The 25,542-nt window shown below is 34.6% G+C and overlaps 2 protein-coding genes across 2 annotated transcripts; one reads left to right on the forward strand and one right to left on the reverse strand.

The window, feature by feature from the left end:
- Positions 1-4,418: 4,418 nt before the first annotated feature.
- Positions 4,419-12,537, reverse strand: LOC144449445 (protein-serine O-palmitoleoyltransferase porcupine-like). The gene is made up of 12 exons (XM_078139977.1): positions 12,293-12,537; positions 11,039-11,240; positions 10,268-10,311; positions 9,789-9,970; positions 9,045-9,154; positions 8,211-8,336; positions 7,884-7,984; positions 6,895-6,971; positions 6,559-6,622; positions 5,830-5,915; positions 5,152-5,259; positions 4,419-4,553 (listed from the first exon to the last, which is right to left on the reverse strand). Exons 1-12 carry the CDS (start codon positions 12,453-12,455, stop codon positions 4,455-4,457), a joined length of 1,362 nt encoding a protein of 453 aa, XP_077996103.1. The 5' UTR covers positions 12,456-12,537; the 3' UTR covers positions 4,419-4,454.
- Positions 12,538-13,627: 1,090 nt separating this feature from the next.
- Positions 13,628-25,322, forward strand: LOC144449558 (battenin-like). The gene is made up of 14 exons (XM_078140108.1): positions 13,628-13,889; positions 15,017-15,068; positions 15,433-15,544; positions 16,570-16,650; positions 16,889-16,968; positions 17,361-17,446; positions 18,370-18,442; positions 19,638-19,781; positions 20,375-20,546; positions 21,723-21,791; positions 23,002-23,060; positions 23,400-23,493; positions 24,223-24,363; positions 25,168-25,322. Exons 1-14 carry the CDS (start codon positions 13,784-13,786, stop codon positions 25,282-25,284), a joined length of 1,386 nt encoding a protein of 461 aa, XP_077996234.1. The 5' UTR covers positions 13,628-13,783; the 3' UTR covers positions 25,285-25,322.
- Positions 25,323-25,542: the final 220 nt, after the last annotated feature.

The raw sequence follows: 25,542 nt of genomic DNA on the forward strand, positions 1-25,542 counted from the left end.
CATGACTATAGTGATTGACCATTTTGATGATTTCATTCAAATTTGTACATGCCAATGTTCACCTTCCACATTTTATCTGAGATAACACTGTGTGTTACGATATTGACATGCTTGCAAGTCAAGTGTTTTCATTGACTATTAGTATTACACAATGTTTTGAATATTTTGAAATAAAATTGAAAATTTGTTGTAATACTGTTACAAATTGTAGCATCGAATATCAGTGTCACTTATTTCTAGCTTGTGTATTTTGCAGATCCAAAGTCAGAGAAACAACCACAGAGAAAAGGTCAAAGACTAAAAACAAGTGAGTTGATGTCATCAAAGTACTTTTTGTCAGAATTCATCTGTCCTAAGGACATACAGTCCACTTGTTCCTTCACAGAAACAAGTTAATGATACATGAATTTGTTTTGAACTGATGATAAATAGTGAAATTTCAGATACACATGAACATACAGCTCCTGTCACCTCACTATTTACTGGTACTTACATGTCCTCTTCTGACTGTATGTAGGCCTTGCTGGGCCTCTAATGTCAGCTCTATTTGATTCTGTCTAGGAGGAGGTTTATCCATAGACCGTGGAGGGTCTATGGTTTATCTTCATAAAAGTCAAATCTAAAGGGTTGATCCTTCCACAGTTTATCAAGTCTATTTTCAAATGCCTGAATTGTTGTTGCTGTGACAACGGCATTAAGTAGACTATTCCATAAGTCCACACTATTGCTGGTCTGTATGTTAAACAGCACTGGAAAAGTCTACAGTGGATTAAGGATTTGAAACCACTGAAATCAATGTCACAGTTACCTCAATAATGAATATAGAAGAGTTGTAACACAAACCTGTAGTCTAGGATCTTCTGTAGATCGCTTAGGCATCAAGTTTGTCTTTCTCTTGTCATGAACCTCACAAAAACTTATGAAATTAAACAGTTAAAAGATTATTTAAGAATTTGTCAAACATATCCTGACAAATTCTACTGTAGGAGCCAGCTGCTGTCTACTCCCATTCTGCCCATTGCATTTAGCTACTGTTGTACTCAGTACCTGGAACATACTCCTAGTAGTGACAGATTGATAACAGAGCTAGAGGTAAATATATCAAGTTGTACAAACAGCCACTTATAAATAACCACAAAATGTACACTTCTAGTGCATACCAATGAAACTTTCTAAAAATACATTTGTTACATTATGGAAAGATTAAAAGAATAATAGAATTCAAAATAAATAATTTCCTCTTCTACCGCTACTGCCACTAGTCCAAAGAAATATACAAGAGGAATGGACAAGGATTCTGTTGATAATCCCACTGTAGCAAATAATCATGTTCCCCCCCCCCCTTTCCTGTTGTCTCCTATGTGCTCTCCCACAGAGACCAGATCTACTGTCTCAGAGCAGAACCACATTATTCCATTCCAATCTTCTACTATTTCATCTTCACGCTTGCAGCTTATCTAGCAATCCATCATTAAGGAACAATTTTCTAATCATGTAATGAGACTACCATGATTATAGCCAGACCTCAATATGACCGTAAACTCTACTTAAGAGGGGGGGGGGGGGGGGGGGGGGGGAGTGGAGACAGTTCAATGATTGGTGTCACCAAAGTGAAGTTGATCCACTCAAGATTAGACCTACCACCCGACAATTTGACAATTTCTCTTAGAGTTGTTTAAGGTTAGGAAAACCATCATGGTTTATAGAAATGATAATTGCTTCAACCATTAGAAGTATAGGAGGTAAGCACTTTGATCAGGATAAAGTTCCTTCAGACACAAAGAACGTCTGTCTTCAGAGATCTAAACCAATTTCAGTTCCTCTGACCATGACTCTCTCACTATAGCTTTAACAACTGCTATACCCAAACTGACAAAGCACAACAGGACAAAAAATATTTGACATTTTCCTACAAGTCTTTTATTTAATAAATGTAATTAATAAGTACATGTTGATTATTACATGATTAATATTAATACAAATAATTACTAGATAGTTTTACTAACATAGTAAAAATTATAAAATGGATTGATGGAATTTGTTTTTTTATTCAATTTATTTTTTCAATGTGTTTTCTTTCATGATGGCCACTAGCCACAGACATACCTTCAGAATGTTCTTTGTTTGCCTGAATGTATCAGCAAACAAAGCATTGCCAAGCCAGATAAACAAGTCTCTGGAATAACTCAATACAGAAAATTGCAACATGATGGAATCGAATTAAATTTGCTTCTTGACATTTTTGTATTGTTTTTCATTATGTCTTCTTTCATATTTGCCTTTTTAAAGGTACAATTTCAAAATAAAAATATGCAACAATTTGGAAGGATTCAGGAACTTGAGTTGTACTTTACTTATTTCAATTTTATAAAGTTTCTAATACTAGCCATTTGCTATTCAGTGCTATTTACTTGGCTATTTCCAATTTTTAGAAAGTTTTGAAAATCATATAATATTGAATGGATGTTGCAGTGTACTGTTTTGGGACTTCCAATGTTTACACTATCTTGATCACAGGATTAGATTTGCACAACAACAACAACAACAACAACAACAACAACAACAACAAACAATTGCTTTTAGTTTAGGCCTAAAAAAAATTGTGTGGTTCCGATTACTCTCAATTTTTGAATAGGGTGGGGTAGGTAAAAAATTTTTTCATGTGTCAGGTAGTTATGTTTTCCATTATTTTCCGTACGATCTCTGTGTTATTGGTTTCTTCCCATCAGATGTACAGCCATTATAGATTGGAAGAACAGTTTTATACTGTCTTTATTTTGATGTCACTTTCCGTATCCACTAATTCTCGCGAGACTTCACAATTTTAAAGATTTTTTTTTTTTTTCTGGAATATGTAAAAAAAGGTTTAGGGTCAGCATGGAAAAAAATTGATGGGGTCAGGTAACCAGAACCAAACAATTTTTCTTTAGACTTTATGTCTATCTTAGTGAACTGAAGCCTCAATTACCAGAGTAGTAACTCAGTCTAAGAATATCATGATGTTATCAAGCTGCATCATCATCTATTGCTTCATTAATTTTTGATTTTTTGTAAAGTCATCGTGTCTCTTTGTGAAAACAGTAGAATATTATACTCCAGTGCAGTAGGACAATGAAATAATGTGACTTTGCAAACAGGAAATGAATGTGACATTTTGATCAACATACTACGAACTTTGATCACGCATCCAGTTCATTATTCAGTCAATGTCTCTCTCCGAAAGTGGCAGAATAATATGTCCATAAATTGATGGTAGACGGTATCCTTCATCCCTGTTCATATTATTTGTCCAGTTTCGAAGAGAGACATTATACTGAATAATTGCATCATTGCATGATTAAGGTCTATAATAGACAGATTGAAATGTTGCATTCCTTTCCAGTAGGGAACTTGCAATCCAGACTGAGCATGCTCAGACACAAAGGACTATGGGATTATCTGAGGTTATCGTATTACCTAATCTGGAGCTACCAATAAAATAAACCTCCCACAATGGTCAGGGTGACTATAAATTGATCATTTATGGTTACAAACAATGTAACAATATTGTTTATAATACTAATTGATTAGTATTTATTATCACATTTCCCATGATGCAACATTGAACATGGCAGGTTTGCAAGTTCCCTATTTACCATTCCAAAGTAACTACAGTTTACTGTTATATCGATTCTTGGAACCATACAATCTCGTAAGAAATGCATTTTTTGGCAAGATAGTGGAAATGTGACTCAAACTTGGGAGAATGATGGAAAATAACATTATGCTTTAGTGAAAAGAACAAGAGCGAGTATATTGACTACTGTAGTGTCCTCCGAAGTCATTTTGACTAATACACAATTGATATTGTACCAAAATCTAAAGTAAAACCATATTGCTTAGTACATAGCAACTCACAGGAAGCCCATTCTGTGTTATTTTGACCATAACAAAAAATGCTTGTCATATATGAAAGGGTACACTATTTCTGGGGAACATAAATTTAAAAAAATGCAAAATTTACAACTACTGAGTTTATACCTATATTACAAAATATGTCAAAAAAATATTTCATCTGAGAGTTGAAAATCTCTGAGAAAACACATGAGATCTTAAAATGACCAGGACTTACTTTTGGTGTGACAACACAGAACTGTGGCAGTGTCCACCTGACTTCAATCCCCTTCTATAAACATGACATGCATAAGAGGAAATTGGAAAATTCCAGAAGTAACAATCCACAACCTAAGTACCATAGAAATACATATTACTATTGAACCTGGAGACTACAAAAAAATACCTCAATAAAGTTACGAATAAACCTGTGCCATATCTAAAAAATAAATAAAGGCGATCTCTACTTTTTTATATTATATGGTATATTTTTTGTAATAAGTATTGCCTGATACAAGAATTCTACAAATAAATCTGTACTCCATGCAGTGTCCTTCAAGACACATCATTGATCTGTAATTTCAGATAAGTTTGTAAAATATATAAGAAGCTAGTACAACGTAATGACTGGCGTAATCCAACTGTGACCATTTACTCAAGGTATGGCCCATTGTATATCCCTGCAAGTAAAACAAAAAAGAAAAAAATAAAGATTGTGAATTACTTATTACACATTATATCCTAATCTGTGGAGGAGTACAAATGTGGAAACAAACAGATCTATTGTCATGGCAGCAGCGTTATCCACTTAGCAATAGAATCAAAAAGGCAAGATAGCAACAGATTTATCAACAATGCAACATCAAAATAGCTACATACTTTCATAGCTACATATTTCTCAACATAGCAACAGATGTACCAACATAGGATCATAAGCTAGCAACATAGTATCATCATAGTGACAGACTTATCAGCATAGCAACAGATGCATCAATATAGGAACATGCATGTAACATAGCAACAGATTTATCATCATAGCAACAAAACTATTATCATTGTGACAGACATAGCAACAGATGTATCAACAGAGTAATATCTAACGGCAACAGATTTATCAACATAGCAACAAAACTATCAACACACCAACAAATATATTAGCTTAATAACAAGTTCTAAAGACCCCTCAATGAAAAGTATTTAATTGTATAAACTATGTATGAAATGAATATCAGGTAGTTCTGGAGCAACTAATCGCCAGGTGAACCTGGTATAACTTACCACTTCTTGTGATTCTGCATCTGCATCAAACATAACTCCAAGGTATGCAAGGTGAAACACTGCTACAAATCCAAACAACAGGTTTGCTAGAAACACTATAATAGTTGTCTGTAATAGAATACAAACAATTTGCTTAAAAAAAAATTAATACCAGATAGGATCTATATGACCAGTGTCACTGCAGTAAATTTATCTACAGTTCCATTTTATTCAATTCAAACCTCTTGGAGAAGCCAACTCAAGTCATAACTAGTTGAAGATTCAAGTTGTATTTGTACTCACTGCTATTACAATTAATTTGGTCAGTTTTGAGATATCTAACACTGAATCATAGACACAGCCACACACATACTTCAGACAGAAACAGATGGGCCCGGCAGAGATAGATAAACACATATACACAGAAATACATACAAAGTCATGTACACACACACACACACACATACATATCACATACAAAGTCATGAATACACACACACGTCGCGCATGTGCGCGCGCACACACACACACACACACACACACACACACACACACACACACACACACAGACACACACACACACTTTCCCCCTCTTAGGAGATTACAACCGACAAGAGTTAAAATGAGAAGCAAGTAGACATCGTGTTTTGTGTGGTTAGTGTACAATGTATATTGTAGTAACCATCAGACATAGTTTACCTCTTTGTATCGATGTTGACAATTTGGTTGGCATTTTCTGGCCAGAACACAGGCATTGAATATTTCACTAAGTTTCTTCCTTAGCACTGAAATAAAACAAGATCTTTAATTACTTACTATCTAGTGGTATGAAAGGATAAATGTTACATCATTAGTATTTAGCAAAAAATAATTTAACACACTAGGTTAACTATGGTGTATGATGTTACAATTGTCACACTTCAGTTGGGCTGCACGAGGCTGGTTTAAACAAAATTGAGAACGTATTGTTCACGGTTCCTAAGAATCTATAGGATAGTGAAATACTGTTACTTTGGAACAATAAATTAGAAATGAATGCAACATTTTGATCCATCTACTATGGAACTTGATCATACAATGAGAGATGTTAATGCCGAATAATTAAAGCACTGTGTGATTAAGGTCTGTAGTAGACAGATTAAAAAGTCACATTCGTTTCTAACTATTCGATATTAACTATATTTTACTGTCCTGCTAAAAAATGTTTTAGTTATGTAACTAGTTATGTATATGTATCAAATATTGTCTGACATACAAATAATTTTAAACACTAGTTATATTCAACATACAAGTGGAAACAAAACATGTACTATGTGCAACATAACAAAAGAAACCATGTGAAATACTCTTATCATGTTCAACATATGAACAGAAACCTAGACTCACCATGTTAAACATAGAAATAGAAACCAAAAAACATAAACTTACCAAATTCAACATAGGTATAGAAACCAAGTGACAGAAGAACTGCAGCTAACTGGAAATACAGTCCCTGTGTAGTAGAAAAAAGACATAAAGTAAATAATATCTATACTATATTTGAATTGCATGGCTGTTTTTAAGATATTATATTAACAGACCAATCTTAATTGCTATTTGACAAAAATCTCTGTAGACAAGCACTAATGAACTCCTACATGCTTATTACCTTCAAATGAAACAATCATCATATTTGTGTTTAGTTATTAAATATGTATGTCACTGTCTGCTGATTCAAGCTTGTGACATCATGTGATTGTTCCTTACAAAAAGATTTGAACTTACATGAAGTATAGCACTGGCAGCATAGGTGAGAATGATGGCAGGAAATGTGCCAAGTGTCCTGGCTGTTTTGAAGATATCTGAAACATCAAATCAGATTCACATTCACATTGCCATATTTATGAAATTTTGTATTCACAAGCATTCCTTAGTAGAGTACAGATAAAAAGACAAGATAAAAATGACAAAAGGATGGCTAAACAACAGAGATAAAAGTGACAAATCAGAACTCCTTCAAAAATCAAATTCCAGAAGGGTTAAAACTTTTACTGAAACATTCAGAGGACATCTTTATACTACAATAGCACTGACCAGAGCGTAAAAGATTAAAAAGTCCATGAGTGGGATGAGTTTAATCTTGTGTAATGGATGTTGCCTTGTGGACAGTCCTCAAGCAATATATGGAGTCAAATGAAGGCAGATCGGTGGCAATAGTTCTTTCTGCAGTGCAGTGCAGTCGATCTTTTCCAGTGAAGTTAACTCCTCTCACGCAATGGTCATATGGTGACATATACAGTTCCATAGACCAATCACTGCTGTAGTCATAGTCATTTAAATAGGTTCAAAATTTTATCCTAACCCCTTAGCTTACATATAAATGCATTACTATTACATGGTTGGGACACCTAACTGTCTGAAAATTGTGTAAGAAATACAACTACTCTACTTAATTAATGGAACAAAATTTTGACTCTTTCCAAGTATACATGTTACAAGTTATCTTTAGTAAAGTATCATGTTGATTGCCAGAGTAGTATGTGCAAAAGAAATCTGGTATTTCACATCTATTTTTTACTGTACTAGTTGAATAGTGACTAGACTGTAAGATGTGTTGTGTCAGTCAGTCAGTCAGTCAGTCAGTCAGCCTTCTCTTTCTAAAGCATGACGGTACCCCATTTTATAGTCTGAACAATAACATTGATCAGATCTATTCATCAATCAACTCACACTGTGTTTCCTGTATGTGTATATTTGTGTTAAACTAAACTCACAGTTTTTAAGGAAAGAATGCATGGGTATATTCCAGTTGGTCACAACTTCAACCAATGATCTTGGCATTTCTACCTGAGAAGGTTTAGCAATTTTCAAGTCCCTGTGAACAGAAGATAGAAAAATAATTATGAAAAGCATTTCAGCAATTCTCAAGTCCATGTGGTCAATAACAGAAAGATAATTATGAAATGGATTAGTAATTTTCAAGTTCCTGTTTTTCACAGGCAATACTACAAGCAACTGTGCAGATACTCCAAGTATACAACACTGGCAGCAATGCATCATGGGGGTTCTGTCATATTATTTGGATAAGTAATGTAACTTACCAACTATAATCATCTTCAGTCTGCGTAAATCCAACTCCTGCTGTGATACAACTTGCTTCTGCCATAAAACTGATAAAGTAATGGCTGAATCGAAATGACATTGCATCCTGATAGGCCAAGAACCACCTGTGGAGTAAGTACAAGATTGTTGACTTGGTTTTATATAGACTGGGACAAATTTTACCCTCCAAGGCAAATTTTTAGGACAAACAATTTAAAAGACCACTCTGGATTAGGATTAAAATTTAGGTGTGAAAACAATTGTCTGACAGAGTTGTCCAAACTGTTGTCTGTAAGATACAACATTCATGCCATGCTATCAGCTACCACTCATGTCTGTACTACTAGTCTGTAAGATACAACATTCATGCCATGCTATCAGCTACCACTCACATCTGTACTACTAGTCTGTAAGATACAACATTCATGCCATGCTATTTAGCCAGCACTCATAGAACCTTGCTACGGCTGAACAACACCATGTTTCTTTAGTCTATACAAAAAGTTCTCAAACAAAAAATGTTCCTATGTAATCCAAAGATACGATAACATATGATCTGGGATTGAAACATTGTCCTATAAATTATACATTTTTTTAACTGGTACAAGTTTTCTTTGCTTTCTTTGCATTTCTGTCTGCCGGAGCAGATTTGCAATAACTACCCACATGTGGTTATCTTACAAAAGACAAATATCTAACACTTATTATCTAGCCATGAGGGACACCAACAGGTTTGCAATAACTACCCACATGTGACACTATTACTCTGAGGGTCACTGTTGTATAGCAAGTTAGCAATTATATCCTGGGTGTGATACAAGGAGAATACTTACTTGTGGGTTGCACCATAGCCTCCCATTGTTGGTGCAACACATACCGATATATTTAAACAAATAACAGACTTCACAAATCTTTTGACCACCTCCCATATCCATGACAAATTCTATTGAACAAGAAAATAAATATAGGACAAACATAATATAGCAGGAAACACTGTAATCATGATTTGAGACTCTACATAAATAGTCATAAATAGTCAGTATGCACCTAATAGTAATAAATATGTATGTCTGCTAAGTCCCATGATGCAATGGTGCATCATTGTGAAAACAGTAGAGATGAAATAGTTTCCATTTTGTGTTTCTTGGTAATTGTGCAAAATTTATGAAATGTGAAATTATGAAATGGCTCTCCAGAATGTAAATTTTTTAAAAGACATATTTCCTGGAGTGGCATTTCTCTTATAATTGTTCTTGTTGATGTGAAACAACATATGCTAAGTCCTTGTTTGTAACTCAATAAATTGCCTAAGACTGACAAATGTGAAAAATGTTTGTTATCGTACGTACAATGACAAACTTTCCACTCATTTTTTAAGCATTTTACAATGTATAGAGCTACAAACAAGGACTTGGTCTATGTTATTTTACATTCATTTTTCAAGTAGGATGCCATGATAAAATAGTTTTAGAAATTAAAAATCTAAATAAATATCCAGTCCTCATCCATATGGCCACCCTAAAGACAAAATACATGACTGCAAACCCCACTGTGATACTTGACTAAATGTAACTTACCATATCAATAGGGTCTTCTACTTGGCAATACTGCTGATATTTCAGCCATGGTCCAAAAATTGCACAACCAACAAAATAACAATAACCAAGATATCGTTGAGGATCAGGAAACTGCTGTATTGTACCTTGGTCCAAATCAATGGCAATAGATATGATTCTCATGGCAAGCAACAGTTGGGAGCCTGGTGGACAGATGACAAAATATATCATCAATCACTTAAAGTCATCTTTTGGCCATATTTGAACACAAACCATTCATTTCTTGTTTTACTTGAAATAAATACGGACTTTTCAATGATGAAATGCATCATTTAAAGCACAGAATTCATATCATCCCAAAACTAAACAACTAACTTTTATCCAGATATTAGTTGTATATCTACATTTTACATTGATTAACATTTTCCATCTACTTTTAATACTTTGCCAGTGTGAACACAATGAGAAAGGTCAAAGGTCAGCAGATATCAACTTCATACCTCTTATCCTGTGCCACTGCACATGATCAACCAGGAAGTATTCCCTAAAAGATAGAAGTATGATGAACATATTTAACACTACAAAATAAACAACTGCAGAAGAAATTTGAAATTTTTGTTGAGAAAATGTATCAATTAGTGGGCAACGCAAAATGCCAAGATTATGTCTTTTTTTTTTTATATAAATAAGATTGTAAGGAACTGTCTTACTTGACACTCACAGGTTTTTACTCTTAAATATTTTCTTTCTTGCTTTTTTTCCTAATTTTTTTTGTTTTTTGGGTTTTTTTTGGGGGGGGGGGGTGTTCAAGATTTCCTAAAGTCAATGCGCAGACTATCTTTTTGCACTTTAATTTATGGTCCTCCTCACAATGAAGTATATAGTCTGCTTCTTTCCGTTTTCGATCGTTTAAATTTCAGGAACTCACAAAACTTTGTTTACTATCATTTGATTTTATTGACTGTTTCTTGTAACGCCATGTCAGAGTTTGTCACACATGATAAAAAGTTCAGCCTTCTTTCTCCCCATCATCTATGGGTGCCCTCATATGACAGTTCTTCAAAAAATGGCTGAAAGTGCATAACCAGAACATGGCATATTCAAGATACTAAAAACTGAGACATATTAAATGACACTTAGGCTGAAAGATCCAGTCGCTGTTTCCGCTTAAACCTAAGTTCAAAATCGATCGTCAAGTTGGATAATAGGTTATATATAAGTGTAAACAGACAAGACTGGATCTTTCAATCTAAATAGGAATTGGAACTTACCATAAAGTCTGAAAGAGGACACAGACCACTGCCATAATAGCACCTTTATAATGAATGTCAGTGTAATAGTGTAAGAACCAGAGTACAACATAGCCAATGATACCAAGGTACACTAAATGTAGTAAATTCCACTCAAAAAATATATAAAGACTGCAAAGACCACTCACACCAGATACCAAGTGCACCACACTTTTTGGAAAACCTGTTTTAGGAGAAAGTAAAGAAAAAGAGGGTTTCGTGTTTAAGAGGATAGAAAAAGTTACTTTGCATTAAAATAAAATATATGAACTTTGACCCTGAATTTGAAACCTTTGAACTGCAGACTGTAGTAGCTCCCTTGTTTGTTGGTGGTTAAAAACTTAGTAAAGGAAATGAGCATTGTTATATTTCAAACTTATTGCCTGGCTACGAGGGCACTAGTACTTGTAGAGATGTCTATTGCCTCAAGGGCTGTTATGCAGCAATATTTCACAAGGCTGAAAGCTGATGGACATAGTTGCTTTACAAGGGGTAATATGATGTCTACTGTTGCCAAAATATGGCAAGGCATTAAGTGTTTTATAACACATCACATTGTCAGGCACATATTCATTCCATAGTCTGAGCAAATCACAGGTAGGACTACATGAACAGTTCCATAGGGAGAATAGAAAATGAACAGTTCATGCTGTATACAAATTGAGGTCACTATGGGTCACGACTCTGTAACACATGACAAGATCAAAGCCAATCACTGAAGTCTGTGAAAAAACAATATTTTACAATTCCTACTAATAGTAATACCATGGCTTCCTTTCAAATTTTATCTGACTGATGTGTTTCAACATGCATGAACTTTATTCAAGACAATGTGCTTTATTTGATTCTTGTAAATTATTTTCTATCAAACTGCCATATATGTACTTTAGTATTGTGTTATCTGACTTTGCCAAACGTCGTCAAGTGACTAACAGTGCCATCTATCTTCTATAATAATCATATCTTTATATCTACAAATATAACCAGCTGCGAAATTAGAGTCATTCCCATACTTAGTCAAAGTCAGATGAATTACAAATGGTGGATTTATAATTTAAATAGTCTACTATATTTAGCCAACACGGGTGAAAGATGATGCACAGAAGAAAGAAGCATTTCATTTAATATATATAGATACATTTATAAACACATACATACACACACACACACACACACACACACACACACACACACACACACACACACACACACACACACACAAACAATTATACTAACCAACATATGCTATGAGACGAAAGCCGATGCATAGAAGTAACAGTGGCGTTACTATCTGGATAGCTTGTTGAGATGTTGGTATTACACATTCATAAAATAGATATTGATAAGACCATGTCATTTCCTGTGGTTCTCCATAATCATAGTAATCAGGCGGGAACATTTGAGGGTTGTCATAGTAATACTCATCAGTAGGATGGTCTGGAACAAGATTTTCATAATCTACATATGGATAATCTCCATAATCCCCATAATCCATCTTTGGAAGATTACATTGGATAATCTGTCAAAGAACAATATATTGAAATCTATTAATGTGTGTCTTTATAAAAAAAAGTGAAAAATCATTGTCCTCTGATCTGTGAGGTCACAGAAGTACCAAGCTCGGCGTTTTTGCAGAAGTTGGGAATTCTGGTAACAGAAAGGGGGGAAAGGCATAAAAGCTACATAGTTTCCTACAGTCTACCATAATTTTGTTTGGAAACCCTGGTAAAAGTACTGGGGAACCTAGGCAGATTTTACATGCTTACAGTCCTTAACAAAAACACAAGCTGTCATGGAATGTTTGAATGCACTCTTGGTAAAACACTTTTTTAATTAAATAACAGAAACATTCTGAAAGTTGAAATTGTGCCAAAACTAGGATTTATCAATTATTGTACGTGTACAGACACTATCCTCAAACTCATAGGGAAACGACAGACCAAATTTGAATACACTTAGCAAACTATTCAAGCCATTAGCATCATGACATTTTGTTTCAATGGCTAGTGCATATCCACTTTGAAGACGAACATGTGAGGAGAGATCTCATGAAACGTAACTATTAGTTGAGAATGTGACCTTTGCCCTGTCTATGCAGATACTCTGAGCCTATGATTGCCGAATGTCAAACTTTAAAAAAAAACACGCAAATTTGTGTAGCGTTATTGACATTTAATAAAAGGCATGACCGGTGTTTGTGCGTGCCAATCAATCATAAAATATATGAAGATTACTGTATAATATATACATGCATGCAGCATGCAGTGCAGGGCGTTGAAAAGTTTACGTTATTAAACCGAATGCTAACAAACGCCTTTCACTGTGATCACTAAGTTTTAAGTGTTTTAAACGATGATATTAAACGTGACAATGAAATTCACTTACCACGGGTTTACGAAAAATAGTCACACACACAATCGACCACGTCGTTATTCCATGGCAGCTGACATCTTGGAATATTGTTTACAGTTGGACACTAGGGGGCGTACCATTGAAAGTAAAATTTCGTGATTGAGAATTTGAATCAGTCTAGTCAGGTGACAACAGTGTCCATAGGTTCGATGACATTACATCAGGTCAGCGTAGACAGACTTGACCGTGTAGTTATGTAATATAATAACGTTGCGTCGTGAAGGACGACAGATACGCCGCGGAAAACCGAAACCCGTACCAAGACCCGGTCAATATTGTTTAACAGCAATAGTTCTTGGATCTACTGTATTTGGTATGATCAGGATGGCTACGATTAATAGCTCAGGTACACATGATAATGATGATGACATCGGGTCTCTCAAGACAGGCGATCAATACCAAGAAGATCTCTCAGTGCAAGGTCAGTATACAGTCAAGGTTATTTTGTATTCTTGTAATGACAAATAGTCCCAACATATGAGTTAGAGAATAGCTTAGACTTGATCTTTCTGGGTTGACGTTTCCATGGAGGTAGAAACACTCCAACCTCCACGATGTGTTAATCTAGAAACTAGCAGTCCTGCTTGCAATACGGGACGTGATTCTGACAATGTCCCAGGGGATTATTACTTGTAACATATTTAGCCACCGTATTTACATTTAATTTTAACTCTTGATCATCTAATTACTAGTATGTCTATTTTTAATATTTTAGAAGAAGTCTGGACACATGAGTTAATAAGTAATAATTTAGAACAGGCATGTCACCAGTTCTGTGGAATAAGAATAAAGTTGTCAATTATGATAAATATATGGGTAGGCTTCTGAAACAAATAGACTCTACAGTTAAACGTATTGAAAAAAAAGTTGCCATCAAAATTTAGGTTAATAGTGAACATAATTTAGAAATTGAGTTAGGGAGGAGATTTCTGAACAATTGATTTAAGATTTTGTAACAGATCAATATAGGTTTTTAGATTGTGAAAGTCTTTATTTTGAAAAGGGAAATTTATTGAAATGCATGTGGGTTTAAAAACGATCATGTTTTAATAATATGAAAGAGGATAAAGGTGCCTTGTTCTAAGTGAAAAACAGTTTGATATTCTTAGAGAGAGAGAGAGAGAGAGAGAGAGAGAGAGAGAGAGAGAGAGAGAGAGAGAGAGAGAGAGAGAGAGAGAGAGAGAGAGAGAGAGAGAGAGAGAGAGAGAGAGAGAGAAGGGTGGGGTTATTGTTGTTTTTTCACCTATTAATATATTTGTATAATAAAGTTCTATTATTATACTCTTCAGTAGACACCACATTTCACTCATTTCATACAAGTTTAGACTTGCATTATATAATTTGATAACATTATACTGCATACATACATACATACACACACATCCACGCATGCATGCACACACGTATGCATGCACGCACGCACACACACACACACACACACACACACACACACACACACACACACACACATAAATGTTTTTTATTGTGAAATCATGGTGATTTAATTGTTTTTACCAAATAAAAACTATGATTATTTATACTTTGCAGGAAAACAATCTCAAAAAGGAAAGGAAAGTGCAAGAAATTTAGTTGCATTTTGGTATGTAAATATTCATTAATCATGCACTGTAAATTCAGTATTATAGTGACTGTAATCCTATTATAAGAAATACTTGTGACCTAAGGGGCCTTGTCACTACAAGTCAAATATGAGTAGTGACAAACTCTGAAGTCAGAAGTATTTCTTGGATGAAAGAATGAAGAAAAATATCTGGGAAAATTATCTAAATGTCTGCTATGAAAGCCAAATTCACATACCTTTTTTTTAAATAAAAAGTTGTGTAAACTGAAAAGGGTAACCTTATCCAGGAATTTAGCACATCCTGTAATGCATCCATGATAGCCTTCCAGATAGACTTTAATACCCCTTTACTGATTCTATTTCTGGTTTATGTACTTTTCAGGATGTTTGGCCTATGCAATGCATTTGCGTATGTCGTTATGTTGAGTGCTGCACATGATATTTTGACAACCCATAGTAGTAGTAGTGACATTGTTCCTCTTAACACATCAAATGTAAGTATATCTAATGTTATCAGTTACAATCCATGAACTCTGACAACAAACAGAAATCATTCACTCAATCCAACTAAAAATGAAACTGCCTGGAAGGTTCTAAAGGCCAGTAATGAATTAAAATTAAATTTTTGGTATGTAACGTAGTTGTGTGGCAGAGCTTAGAACAAAAAAAGGTGATTGTATGTAATCCTTATAGGACCAGTAATGAGGTTGTGCTAGTAGTTTAAAACCCTGGGATTCATTCTTGGATGTAAAATGGTCATATATGGATGGGGTATTCATTTTTGATTTTTAATTCCTAAATCAACTCTACTACATTTTTATACTTGAAAATACTATGTGGAACAATCTATACTAAATCCTTGTTTGCTATTCAAAATATTTCAATTTTGTTATTGTAAGTGAACAAACTTTTGACACATTATTTAGCTTTTTGTAATTTATTAAGTTGTCAACACGGATTTGGTATATGTTGTTTCACATTTATTTTTCAAGTAGGAAAACATAGTAGAGTTGTCTTATGAATTAAAAATCCAAAATAAATATCCATTTGTCATCTCTATGGTTACTTCAAAGGCCCAGTTCAGATTACGATTAAAGAGTAGGTGTTGAAAATAAGTTGACTGGTATAGCTTAGAAAATGTTGATCTTGAACAAAATGGCCGTATCTAATTCTTATGGCATGATGAGTGTTGCTAGGTAGTAACCACATTGGATCAAAGTCAAGCCAAATAGCCTTAGATATGTCATGTTATTCAAACCCCCCAACCCCCCCCTTTGTTGGCTTTCTCGTTACTGTGATATTGGTAGGCTGATAAATTAAGGGTTCCCAACATGACGTACATTAAATACTAAGAGAAGGGGATAGGCCAATAGGTGTCAGATCTGTGACAGTGTATACAGTACAGACTATAATTCACTACCATGGTATTCAGATATTTGGGTTTTATTTCCTTATTTATTACTCAATGAGTATGCCATTTTTTTGTCTCACATTATCTCACTTTATTTTCTTTTTATAGGCAACTTTCCCTACATCGTTATCATTAATAGAATCAACTAGTAACTCATCCAGATTTGACTGCAATCCCTTATCTACAGGGGTAAGTAGAATTACACAATATGTACAGTATTTGAAAATAATTCAAACCCAGATAAGGGTGCCCATAAATAATTCTAACCCACATAAGGGTACATGTACTTAATTGTATGTTTGTCATCATAACATCTGAAAAATGATCGATCGGTCGGTCAGTCAGTTAAAAATAAAAATAGGAGTAAAAAAAAACATTTTAGTTGCAGCTAGTCTAGTCTTAATTGTAGTCATTTTTTTTATTTTAGATAATTTTATTAGCTGATATTCTACCAGCCATTGTTGTGAAGTGTACAGCTCCATGCTATTTACATTACATTCCATATGGGTAAGTACTAGTAGTCAGTTCATATATATGCCAATTGTAGATTACACTTCTCATTAAAGGAGAACACCTCTCCAGGAAATAGAGTCATTTTCATAAACTATGGGTTCTAGAGAGACATTTCATGACTTTAAATACCTACAATTACTTGCGATATCAGAGAAACATCAAGTTGATCTTGTACCTTCATAGCTAGGGTATCTTTGCTATGTGCTATTGCAATATGGGAGTCAACAGAAATTTATTCATGGTTGAACAATGGATATTCATCATGAGAGATGTTTTTAACTGTAGGGAATAAGCACTTAGGAGGCATAGATGCCGGTGCTTTAGATGTTAATGCACAGCACATTTAAAAACACATTATAGTAAGTCTATTTGTTCTATTTTTTCAGTGTTCGAATCATCCTCTGTGTTGGATTTGGTCTTGCCAGTTTCCTTATTGTTGGACTGATAGAAGTTGTATGGATTGATCTCATTGGTAAGTTAATGTTTGTTGTACTCTGGTTGCAAGATTACTTTCGACAAGGCAAAACAAAAACTAACATTGGGATTTTTTCATACTACTCTGGCAAGATCACTTTTGACAGTACTCTTGCCAGAGTAGTATGAAAGTGTCACAAATGATAGTTTTAGTTTTGCCTTGTCGAAAGTGATCTTGCCAGAGTAGTATGAAAGTGTCAAAATGATAGTTTTCGTTTTGCCTTGGCAAAAAGGTACAAATAAATAAATAAATAAATTGAATCTATCTGAAATGTGATGTGAGGCATTTTCATTAATTTTGGGTTCTGGAGAGTCATTACATGGTTTTACTTCACCTGTTATATATTACATGCGATTTCAAAGAAACATCAAGTTTTAAGTTGTCCATCATTTGGGGTGGGGGGGGGGGGGGCAACTACTGTTAAATACATGTTGATTGATTGTATTGTTATGCATTTACAATAGCAGTAGCAACAGTTGACAATAGGTTTTAACAGAAGTTGCCTAGGAAGGTGCATATGTCACTTTTGCCTAATTTTGAATAGATGCTAACTCAGTACTAATAGTGATAAGTGAAAGTGAATGAAACCAAGTCATATCATGGTAGTACATCACGAATATTACGGAGGAACATCACGTTGAAGTTGTCTCTCGTTTGGGGAGAGAACTTGAACAGAAGTTGCCTAGGAAGGTGCATATGTCACTTCTTCCTAAGTTCAAATAGATGCTAACTCAGTACTAATAGTGATAAGTGAAAGTGAATGAAACTAATGCATTTTGTCTTGTTTAATATTCAAGTGTTTATTAAACATGGTGAATTCACAAGGTATCCATTCCCTTTGAATTTCAAGTGTTGCCACTTTTGGAAATTTGTTATCTATAATTACTGTAGGTTTGTGTATTTTTGTATTATGTTACCAGGTGTTGCATGTGCCAGTATAAGTGCAGCAATTGGAGAAATCACCTTTCTTAGTCTTACCACATTTTATGACAAGTAAGTGTCATTATTCAGAAGGTAATTACAGTAATTTGACATTTGACCTCTTGGTCATGTGACCCTGAACAGAGTCTGAATTCAGCGGTGGTCTTAAGTCCAATGGTCACTGAATTTAAATTATGAACCCAAAATTTAATTTACAGTGATCCATATGGACTAATTAGTTGTTTTCAAAATGAGGCTGACGTTTGAAAAAAGTATAAAATACTGTTGATTCATGTCAATATGTACATTATTAATTTGTTATGGGTACATTGATTGTGTTCATCAGATTCTATATCACAAATATTTCAGGAAATTTTAGTGAAATTTTGTTATTGAGATTACTATGTGATAAATAGATATACACATGGAGACTAAAGCAGTAGGAAAATGAAATATAAAATTAATCTCATATTAATAGTGACTGAAATATTAACCATTGTTATCTTGCTGTAGATCACATAAATCTAAAACTGGTATTGGTTCACATGTAGTCTAGTTACTATACTTGTAGCCATTTCCTATGATCTCTCTCTCCACATATAGTGAAACGGACAAATTCTATTCAAAATCTAGCTAAATCTCCTGCTGGGGAAAGAATGAACAGCGTATTTCAGTAGTAGTTCATCACACACTGACAGGCAGTTGTAATTGGTTACTTTGTTCATTTTACTACAAACTCAACCTCCAGTTAAGTGACGTGCGGATGCGATAACGTCATCACGTTTATGGTATCAACACTTCAATAGCATAAACTATCACTGTCAGTGGTAAGAATGGAATGCCGTGCTAGAGAAATCCAATTGACTATATGGTGGAGATGATCATAGCATGTATAGATACGAGACTAGGTCCATGTGGACCACTTTTAGAAAAAATAAATTTCAAACCCTTTTCCCTATAAATATACATTTATTGTTGTGATACAAACCATAGACCCTCCACCCGTCTATGTACAAACTAACAAAAACAGTCAATGTGTAAAAATAAACCCTATTTCTTTTTTCAATTTTGTCACTAAATGCATGACTTTCTGCATGCACAGTACCCCTCCTAGCCCGTCTTATTGGTGGCAGTGCTCCATTTGTTTAGAAAATCTTAATATAATGATCAACTACTATTTCTCGCAAATGTTTTGTTGAACCCTTCCTGAATCCATTGTAGATGTTCTAAAATCCCCACTAGCTGTTTTCTCTGTTTCTGTGTCTAGTAATGTGGTTTCTACATGGTCATCTGGTACTGGTGGGGCAGGGATATTTGGTGCATTGTCATATGCTGGACTCACATCTGTCGGTATATCACCTAGGAAGTCAGTCCTTCTAATGACCGTGGTACCTGTTATTGAAGGTGCAAGGTAAGATACAGATCAAATAGGTCATAGGTCATACCTCATTGTCTTTGTCAAGACAAAGGTACTCATGATGTCATCAGTTGAGATTTTCCCATAAACCCTTGCAGGATATTCACAAAATGGCTGAACACATGTCAAGTGCAGTAGGGCTTCTTTACAAGATGATCAAAGTTGAATAAGTTACTGAGGTGCTATTGTATCACCCCAAAGTAATATGTAAGCTGATGTCACTAATCAAAATAATGGTACTAAAGGCAGAACTAAGTTTAACTGGACTTTTCCATACGACAATATATCATATGGCAATTCTAATCAACTATCGTGTTATGCCTATGCCTGTCAGAGTGGCTAAAGTTATTCACAGATTTCTCCGAACAACATGGAAGATATTTAAAATTAGTTTCTGTACTAGTTCTTAAACCCATTCCTCCCAGAATACAAATTATATGTGAATCACTAAACTAAAATGATAGCTTTACATCGACATTTTGCAACAATAACTTCAGTTCGATAATAGTTGATTTGCCATATATTGTCATATCACCACCAACATGTTGAAAATGTGTAACTCTTTTCTCTGACATTTGTTTTAAAAGTTATTGGATTCTTCTCACCAAACGTCCAAGTAATTTTACAACAGACAATCAACATCTACACATACAATATCAACCAGAAGGAATTGATAGAGATTCTGAACCTCTACTAGAAGAAACGGAAATGAGGAGAATCCCACCATTGACAACTAGAATCAGGATACAACTCGTCTGGGTCAGTTCCACTAATATTTGTTTATGGTATCTACAATACATTTGCACCTCTAAAATTTGTTTCCAAAAATTTGACTTTTGAAAAATTTTGGTTCATTTCGGTCAGTTTCATTAGTCTTTGCTTTGCTGTATCCATGTTGTATTTTCCCTCTAAAATATGGTTTTAAAATTTGCATTTTAGGAAATGTTTTGGCTGGTCTGGGTCAGTTATAATAGTGTTTGTTTATTGTCTACAGTGTGTTTTCCCTCCAAAATTTGTTTTCAAAATGTGTTTTGAGAATTTTTCTCATTTCAAAAACATGTCTACACTAGAATACAACCCGCAAAAAAAAAACTGGTGCATTTACCTGCTCATGGTAAGCAGAAATGAGACAAGTTCATGCAAAGACATACAATGTAATTTAGTGTTGGTAACTTATCAAAGCATAAACACCACAGGAGCCCTGGATCTAATAACTCTGTTTATTGATAGAATGCTACATGTTATAACATTGAGTGTAACTGCCACAGATATAAACAATCTGATAAAGCATCACCTCCTGTTGTTTTTGTATCAGTTGTATTGTTGCTTTTACATAATTCTGTCCTTGCGTGAAGTCTCTCTTTAGTGCACATGCACCGGTGTTTTTTCATGGGTTGTATCACGATACACCTTGTCTTTGTCCATTCCATTCAACTTGTTTACTGTATCTACCTGCACAATACATTTGCCTCCAAAGTCTTTTAAAGAATGTTTGTGTTTTTCAAAATTTGTTTGTTAATGTAACGTAGGTCTAGACCCACATAAGATCTTGTCTTGGTCAGTTCTAATAGTTGTTGTTGCCTTACAAAATTTGTCTTCAAAATTTTGAAAATCTTTGGCTCTCTTCAACATATGTGTAGACTGAATTACAAGGATACAGTTTGTGTTAGTCAGTTAATTCCAACAAACTTTGTTTCAACTACTATATTCCATCGGCAGGCAGATTCATGGGTCTCGGTATATAGATATTACCACCTACTGTATCACTTACTCGACTACTTTTAAGATTAGTTACTTCTCTGATGTGTCAGCAATCTTTCAGATATCACTTGTTATCAATGGACAATATTCACAGGCCTTGAAATTCTGCACTGTATATTTCTGTAAAAGCTAATTATTGAAATTATCACTATGGTAACCTATTTTATGTTTCAGACAATGATGTCATACATGGGACCACTAGCAGCTGTGTATATCGCTGAATATTTTATCAACCAAGGACTGGTAAGTCAACAATTACAAAAATCTTTTTTTGGTCCAAATTAAGATTTGGCAATTGAGACATTGTCTCCACGTGTAGCCTGTCTACACCACATTCTGTTACAAGTTCACAACCTGCAAAAAAAAACCACCACTATGTTTGTGTGAATGAAGTAAGCTAAGGAAAGACTTCATGCAGTGACAATATTACGTAAAAGTAACTATACAACTGATACAAAAACAACAGTTGATGTAAGTTCATTTAATGTTGCTACTAGTTTGATTTTATCTCTTGAAGATATCATCATGTAACAGTAACAGTCGTACTCAATGTTATAACATGTAGCATTCTATAAGCAAACAGAGTTATTAGATCCAGGGCTCCTGTAGTCTTTATGCTTTTATACGTTACCGACACTAATTGCAATTACATTATATGTCTTTGCATGAAACTCGTCTCATTCCTGCTTACCAGAAACAAGCAAAGACATTGGTGTTTTTTTACGATTTGCCTTTTTGCTTCACTTCTTACTACACTATCAGCATCTTCCCGTTAATTTAGTCATGTGACCGATTGTCATTATCAGCATGGCTGTTTGTAGACATTTGTATATTAGCCTATATTTTAATTATGTCAATGGTAACTGTGATGTTCATCTGAGTAACAAGAGCACATTTACATAATGTCTTCATTTGAGTATAGTCAAATAGTCTGAGGTAGCATTAAAACTCCCTATTGCGACCAGTTAGTTTAAGTGCATATTTCAAATCACAATGATGGCATCATGGCTATAGTATTACAAGCCGTTAGTGAGAAGCAAATCAAAATCACAGATTGCAGTGCAGACAGGCTTTCAATCACTTGTGCACCACTTTGGTGTTGTAATGTTAAACAGGAGAAACTGAAGTACCTTGGGAAAACCTACATTGTTTGTTCAGGTCAAACTGAGAACCACTTTAATTAATACAATGTATGTCTTTTCGTTTTTAGGATGATGGTAATGTGTATGTACTACTACTAGGGTGCCCTCACATGATGGCTGCATAGTCATTAACTGGAATGTGTTATATTCAGTACTTAGCACATTGCTTTGTACATTGATAGATTTCATACACATACTGAGAGCACACCATCACTGCAGCAGAAATGATTTTGGTTCTTTTTTGGCCTGATTTTTAATAGATTTGTAAATCTGTCTCTGAATTTATGAGAAATCTTTCATTTTTTCCTTAGATCGAGATTGTTTACTTTCCTGGCATATCATGGTTAAATCATGCAGAGCAGTACAGATGGTAAGACACAGATAAATTAACAAGCTAAACAAACAATCTTTCACCACCACATTCTTTATATCTCAATGCACAGTTGTATTTTCTATTTAAAAAATGTTTTTTGGAAAAAAATAACAAGAGAAGTCCATGATTTGTGAGTGCTGAGTGTGCTTGTTTTCCGTATCAAAGTTGTAGTGCATCCGTGACGATGTTGGCAAGATGTTGGCAAAAATTTCAGACGTACTTCCAAGAATTTTTTTTACTCTGTGAGTAGAAATTCATGAACATTCATTCTCGCATATCAAAGTTGTTGTGTTACATCTGTAACTACCACGTTTGTTATTTTCATCTTAATTTCAGGTTTCAAGTTGACTATCAGTTGGGTGTCTTTATCTCAAGGTCATCTGTAAATTGCATCAAGATCAAGAAAATTTGGTTGCTAGCAATCCTCCAGGTAACACTGTACAGGTTTAATTTTGAACTGAAAGAAGTTAGTTTAAATTGGCAGTATGGATGAGAATTGGGGTATTTGTTTTGGATTCTTAATTCATAACATAATTTTACTGCATTTTTTAGCACAACTGAAATGAGGTTCAGTAGTGCTATGGGCATGATGAAGTGTGTCTGTCTGTGTGTGTGTGTGTGTGTGTGTGTGTGTGTGTGTGTGTGTGTGTGTGCATATTTTCATGTTGATGATGTATATCATGCTAAAGGTAACAAGGTAACAATAAATATTTGGCAAATGAACACATATACCTAGCGTGGATCAGCATGTAAATAAACATTAATTTCTTTTTAAAGTATATTTGTGCTACAATGCCATTGGTGCCATTTATATATTTGAAAAGCAATGTGAAACAAGATAAACCAAGTCCATGTTTAAAAACTGACAAAAGTTGTATAAAGTTTGTTATAGTACGTAACACAACCTGAGATAACAAACCTTTAGAAATAAGGCATGGGAAACACTAGTCTCGCTGCCAGACTCGTGACTATCGTCTCTAATCTGTTTATGTATGCTGAGCGGTGCAGCCACGAGAAGAGAGGGACTAGTCCCGACTAGTCTCTCTTCTCGCAGCTGCGCCGCTTGGCATACATAAGCATATTAGGGACGATAGTCACAAGTCTGGCAGCGAGACTAGGGAAACACTAACCTGTGTATACTTCTTATTTTTTCTTTCAGTTCATAAACGTGGTCATTGTACTTTTACAAATCTTCTTAGAGTTTATTCCAACTATTTGGATTCTCTTTGCTTTGGTTTTCTATGAAGGCCTACTTGGAGGTGGTGCATATGTCAATACCTTCTATAGAGTCTCCACAGAGGTAGGTCTTTTTTATAGATGAGTTCTTCCTACATGAAATAGAATTTTATTCTCTGGACATGTAAAAATGATGATCATTTGATTTCTTGGTTGACTCCATGACTTCCACTCTACATGTTACACATGCATTACAATGGTGTGCATGAGAATAAGTTAAACTTGTTCAATTTTGACCCATAGCATGATCTAGCTTGAGGTAGAATGCTATTACAGGTACTGAGAAAAAGTCAACCTTCTTGCTCTATTTTGACTCTCTAGCATGAGGTAAAATGTTATTACAGGTACTGAGAATAAGTCAACTGTTTTATTTTGACCCTCTAGCATGAGGTAAAATGCTATTACAGGTACTGAGAATTATATCTTGTAGCAGTCAGTATCCCTTATTTCAATCATCAGTAAAACAAAAGATTGTAAAGTTTGGCCACAGGTAGTGCTGTTCAGTACCTGCTTTTCCTGCCAAAAGTGAGGGACAAAATAGTTGCATTACTTGGAAATCATTATTTCGGAGTTTTTCATTTTTTAGTCAATGGCAATTCTCAACCAATTCAAATAGTTCTGCTTATATCATTATATAATTTTTAAATTGACTTCAGTGTTCTAAATCCATAATTAGAAACAATGAAAATGAAAAAGGCTGCCTTAACATCCTTTTTCTCTTACTCCATTTACAAAACAATGACATGAACTATATTATGATGTAACTTACAAACAAAACAATGTAGATCACATTCAAATAGAGAGGGCGCTGTTTAGTATCAAGCAATCATGTAATTTCTGTATGTATCTGTATTGTTTGTTTGTCCAGGTTGAAGTCGAGTACAGGGAATACTGCATGGGAGTGACAAGTATGGCAGACACTTGTGGCATAGCCATTGCAGCTATTGCAGCGGTGCCTGTCCATAATAAACTATGTAGTTTATAACATGTAAAGAATACCACCTGTACATGAAATAGAGAAGGCGATCAGGATAAAAACGTAAACATGTACCACGAAGGTCAATTCAGGCAAAATAATGAAGGTAAAATAGCAATGAATGATTAGCCGACATCTGCATCGGATTTCAATCAGATTGATGAAATATATAGCATGTGCAATAGAATGCTACTACCAGGTATAAGAAATATAACTTTCACATGGGACTACTGGGTATATGAAATAGAACTTTCACATGGGACTACC

Source organism: Glandiceps talaboti, chromosome 18, assembly GCF_964340395.1.
Source record: "Glandiceps talaboti chromosome 18, keGlaTala1.1, whole genome shotgun sequence".
NCBI lineage: Eukaryota > Metazoa > Hemichordata > Enteropneusta > Spengelidae > Glandiceps > Glandiceps talaboti.

Excerpts from the sequence above, each read along its gene's own strand:
- LOC144449445 (XM_078139977.1), bottom strand. The coding sequence starts at position 12,455 with ATGTTCCCGCCTGATTACTATGATTATGGAGAACCACAGGAAATGACA. Across the intron at positions 9,971-10,267 it reads GCAGTGGCACAGGATAAGAG|GCTCCCAACTGTTGCTTGCC; the intron begins GTATGAAGTTGA and ends TCTGTCCACCAG. Across the intron at positions 5,916-6,558 it reads CTATACCTATGTTGAATTTG|TGCTAAGGAAGAAACTTAGT; the intron begins GTAAGTTTATGT and ends GTTTTATTTCAG.
- LOC144449558 (XM_078140108.1), top strand. The coding sequence starts at position 13,784 with ATGATCAGGATGGCTACGATTAATAGCTCAGGTACACATGATAATGAT. Across the intron at positions 15,069-15,432 it reads AGAAATTTAGTTGCATTTTG|GATGTTTGGCCTATGCAATG; the intron begins GTATGTAAATAT and ends TGTACTTTTCAG. Across the intron at positions 16,651-16,888 it reads GCAATCCCTTATCTACAGGG|ATAATTTTATTAGCTGATAT; the intron begins GTAAGTAGAATT and ends TTTTTATTTTAG.